This window comes from Myzus persicae, unplaced genomic scaffold, assembly GCF_001856785.1.
Source record: "Myzus persicae strain clone G006 unplaced genomic scaffold, MPER_G0061.0, whole genome shotgun sequence".
Classification (NCBI taxonomy): Eukaryota; Metazoa; Arthropoda; class Insecta; order Hemiptera; family Aphididae; genus Myzus; species Myzus persicae.
The window spans coordinates 1-4,977 of NW_019103871.1; the positions used below are offsets into that span (position 1 = coordinate 1).

The 4,977-nt window shown below is 29.8% G+C and overlaps 1 protein-coding gene across 1 annotated transcript; it reads left to right on the forward strand.

Annotated features, from left to right (window-relative positions):
* The first annotated feature begins 682 nt into the window (after nt 1-682).
* Nucleotides 683-3,310, forward strand: LOC111035697. The gene is made up of 3 exons (XM_022317421.1): nt 683-1,027; nt 1,972-2,235; nt 2,813-3,310. The coding sequence occupies exons 1-3, from the start codon at nt 937-939 to the stop codon at nt 2,968-2,970; spliced, it is 513 nt and encodes a 170-aa protein (XP_022173113.1). The 5' UTR covers nt 683-936; the 3' UTR covers nt 2,971-3,310.
* Nucleotides 3,311-4,977: the final 1,667 nt, after the last annotated feature.

Genomic DNA, 4,977 nt, shown 5'->3' on the forward strand with positions numbered 1-4,977 from the left:
AACTTTGGGGTTGTGCCAGTAAGTCCAATATTGAGATTATTCAACGCTGTCAAAACATTGCTCTCCGTACTATTGTCGCAGAGTAAAGGTACGACAGAAATGACACTATCCACCGAGACTTGATGATGCCCTCAGTCCAGGACGAGATAACAAAGTTTGCCCGAAAACACGAGACAAGACTACATCAACACACCAATCCAGCAGCAATTCAACTACTTGACAACTCTCAAGACATAAGGCGTCTCAAACGCCGAAGACCATATGACTTAGTTACTAAGTCTTAGTATAAAATGTTAGACTAAGACCGGGCCTCTCCATTGGGAGTGATAACCCAAACATGTTTTTGTTTATATATATCTAAAAAATATTATTCATTAGTATCTTATATTTATGTATACCTCTGTAATGTATTGTTAAAGATCATTGATCGTAATAATAAAAAAGCCATCAAGCAGTTTTCAAAAAAAAAAAAATTCATTACCATAATTAATAAGCACAAAATAAATGGTCTATTCACACGATTAAAGATATTTTATTTCTTTAATTGTGATATTGTCCTGCCGTCGCTATATTTTTTTGTTATTTAGCTCGCGCCACTACCACACTGGTGGCGCTGGATATTCCAAGATTGGATTCACTTTGGTATATACCACGGCCATAGATAACACTATCAAAGTTTCAAATACAACTAATGATTTTTGAACGGTCGTCGTCGTCGATCGGAGTTCGGAATTGCTCGAGCATCCTGAAACTTTTGAGTTCTGTCTTAATCTCAATATATTTAATAATTAATAGTTATTAAGTATATAATATATTCTGTAATACATATATAAATATATTATAATAGTATACATTTATACGCTTTTACATTTGAAATTATAAGCTTAAGATTTTCAATTTCTTTTGTAAATACATTAAATACACAATTTTTTTTTGATGGAATTGGACCAAGTTGTGGTTTTACGTCATCTCAAAGAACTAGGGTATGAAAATGTCGAATCTCATTTGCTTCAAAAATTCATGAAAGGTATGTAAATAATATAAATATAATTATTAATCATTAGTTGTGTTCACATCATAGTTAATTACTATTTAAATGAACATTGATTCATATTAACTATTATACACAAGTACATTTAAAACTTTCAGGCTTGGGTCTTCAGAGGATGCTACCCATGAATTTGTAGTCTCCGTCTTACGTATGTACGACATAGAACATTTTCGTTCACTAGTTTAAATAGTGTGCCGTTAGTTTTGATATTAGAGTGAATTGATCTATTATCAAAGTTTTAGGTCAAAACATTATCTATGCTTAAGCGTTGGCGAATTTTGGATATTTTAATTTTCAAGCGAGATATGAGCATTTTTGATTTGTGTTATTTCACATAAGTACTCGTATCATGCTTAAAAATGAAAATTTCAAAAATTTGATAACACTTAAATTCACTCTAATCAAAACTAACTGCACACTATTTAAACTAGTGAATAAAAATTTGCTATGTAGTAAGTTGGTAAGACGGAGACAACAAACGCTTGGGTAGCATCCTCCTTAGTGTAAGTTTTTAAAGGTAGAAGTAACATAGCCCTATGGATGCAGCAAAAGTACTGTTCACTGCACCTGACAATTTTTTTTTTATATTTTTTTTCTATATGCGGGAAATAAGTAGCCAATGCTAGATACTAAATCTTGTGCATGCCTATGATTGTTTGTCAAACTTATACGTTTGAAGACCATTATTTAACTCAAACGTCTAACACTATACAGACTATAATTGTTTACAAATATTGAAGTATGTCAATTTATGAAGTGAATACCAAATGTATATCATCAACATTTTTTCACATTTCTAAGATATAAATTAGTTTTATTAATGATAAGTAAATTTTGGTATAGTTTATTAATGTATATTCATTTAAAAATGATTTTTTTTTTTTAATTAATTAAAGTATGCATTGTATTTTTAATTTTAGATTTAAAAAAACTTATCAAATATGAAAAACAAAAACCGCTAGTTGAAGAAAAGGAAAACGTTAACGTTGATTTATATAAAAGAAGAGGTTCATTAGTAGAAAAACGAGATATTTCATCAAAAAATTATTGCAAAAATGCATGCTGTAATAAAAATAAAAATGATGTTTTTGAAAGGTTGTCACGCCCAAGTTCAAAAACAAAAATATGTTCTAAAGCTGTTTCAACAATAGCTGTTCAAACAGACTTACAAGATACAAAAACTAGTAAGATAGAAAATGTGATTTTTATATAATGCCTACAGAATTATATATGTTATTATTAAGACATGGAGTTAAATGCCCTTAAAATATTGAAAAATGCATTTATGATATAAAAAGTATAAACAAAATTCCCGGAATTGATGCAAGATTTCTTCAGAAATCAAGATACATTTTTGTATCGTTTTATTAAAAAACCTGATTGTCTTACCTTGTTTTATTAGAATATGCATATTTATGTATAATATATATTTCTTGTAATATTTCTGGGGTTAAAAGGCGACCTAAAGAGACTTAAAAATACACTTAAACGTCAACAATTTTTAAAAATGTGTTGTTTGCATATTGTGTACTTGAATCATATTTGTATCTTGAAAAGCATCATGCCAAGCATTTCCAGAAAAAATGATACAAATGTATCAAAATTCGAGCTCTAGTTATTATTCATTTATAAGTATTCTAAATTAATATTGATATACCCATGAAAATAGTTACCTTCTAGTTCTCTAAAATCTAATAATCAAATAATGTTATACAGTATTACAGTTATACCTATCGTTTAATCTATAGTGTATGATTTTAGGAGAGAACAAATATTCACAAATTTTAAAAAGGAAACGAATGGATCCAGTAGCATTACATCAATATTACCAAACAGAATGGCAAAATCATAAAGTGCCAGGTGAAAAAAATCATAATGAACTACGATGGAAAATTAGACAGACTATGATACATAAATAAAAAAATGTTTCACTTAACGTTATGACATTTCTTGATATTCAACATTTTAAAAATATATATCTACTTAAAATTTCTTTAAATGTAGCTCAAAATCTGACACCAGTGATTATGTGAATATGATCAATGATGCACTTCTATTAAAATGTTAATACATTGTAATTATAAATATAAAATAATAAACTGAATTCTTAAATATTTTGTAAAACTGATAAGTCTTATTATTTATAGTTCATAATTATTTTCTAGTGTTATAAGTATTTTATATTTTTACTTATGATTCTTTTGGTAATCAAAAATTGTCATGAAAATTAAAGAAAAAATAGAAGTTGATTTATACTTAAAAAAATAACTGTTCTCATATCTGCACTGTATAACATAGACAACTTTAAAAAAATAATTGAGTGTATACTGTATACCTTTATTTATTTAGAACTGATATTTAGGTAACTTCAGGAAGCCATTTGCACATGTATGGTTTCTGCCTGAAAAATATACAATGTGACAATTTTCATTTATCTGTACCTAGTTAAAATTTTATAGTTTTTACATTAGTTAATGAATTAACTCAAACTTAAAAGTAAAAAAATCTTTGTTTTTTAGATTAGTCTTTAAATGACATTTTGTTTAAACTGAATGTTAACTTCATAAACCATACACATTTCAGTGATTTTGACTAATGTAGTATAAACTTAAAAGTTAAAATGTTTATAAATAAGTCAATCCAGGTTACCTTCACTCTGTGGCCCATTGATGGCCCCCAACCTCCACAATCAGCACTCAAATCCCAGTTGCAACTCAAACAAAATATCTGAGCTTAATAGGTACTTGACAAATATCTCACCTGAGGACCTCGCTAACGTGTAAAATGTAAAGCACTCAAACTCTGGCATCACTTACTCAGATCTTTATTCCGTTCTAAACTACCATTAAAAACAAAACTCACAATCTACACTTTTTTTTTTTTTATTGATCTTAAGCTTCGGCAACTGAGGCCATTAGCTGTAGTAGGATTTGTATTGTAGGTTTGTTGTGTATTGTATATTTTGGGACGGTAGGGGGGAACACGTGTGTGTTTGTTTTTGGCAGAATTTCGAATGGGGCACCCGTAGGTTTCTGCCATGCCCCGGGGGTGGGGGATGGCAGCACTTGTTCTCCGGTCACCGCGACTTGTCCGGAGAAAAATGCCGCCCGGTAGCCGAGGATCGAACCGCGACCGGCTGCGTCGCAGCGGACGCGTCAGACCACTCGGTCACCTCATCCCCCACAATCTACACTACTTTCCTGACTACAGTAATCAACCATGGGGATTAGCTAAACTGTCTAACACTAAGACAATACAAAAATTTCAGTCAATTTCAGAAGTCTCACTTCCACTCAAATTCCTAACAACCCACCCAGACTCCCGAAAACGAACTAATGTAAGAATGTACTGAGTTTTATTAACAATTAAAATAGCATCCGGGGTGCTGCCAATGACTGTTTCTCCTCTCCTGACCTACTATTTATTTACTTATCATTTTTATCTCATTTACTTATTGTATTACTAAAAATACAGATTGTAAACAAACATTCCTTTGTAATAATAATAATAAAAAAAACTGTTGAACTTTATGCAATATTTTTAAAATTGTCTAGGCACAAACCAAAAATAAGTCAAACTATTCAGAATATATATTAATGGCATAAAATATTAAAAAAATAATATCAAGTCTAGAAAATGTTAGAACGAATATTTCGTGAAAATTTCAAGTCTACAGTTTTCTTAATTTCTGAATTACAACAAATAAACTACATTGTTTTTGTCGATAAGTGGTTTTACGTTACATTTCTCATTTATCCCGATTGTTTTGAAATTTACAGAGAACTTTTAATTTCAACAATCTCCCAAGACTACTAACTGGACATAATAATTTAGAAACAAACAAACACCTTCGAAGTTAAAAATCGAAGCATTTTTCTACAACTGTGAAATATGAATAATAGTCGAATATATATGTAGAATTTACC

Excerpts from the sequence above, each read along its gene's own strand:
- LOC111035697 (XM_022317421.1), top strand. The coding sequence starts at position 937 with ATGGAATTGGACCAAGTTGTGGTTTTACGTCATCTCAAAGAACTAGGG. Across the intron at positions 1,028-1,971 it reads GCTTCAAAAATTCATGAAAG|ATTTAAAAAAACTTATCAAA; the intron begins GTATGTAAATAA and ends TTTTAATTTTAG. Across the intron at positions 2,236-2,812 it reads CTTACAAGATACAAAAACTA|GAGAGAACAAATATTCACAA; the intron begins GTAAGATAGAAA and ends GTATGATTTTAG.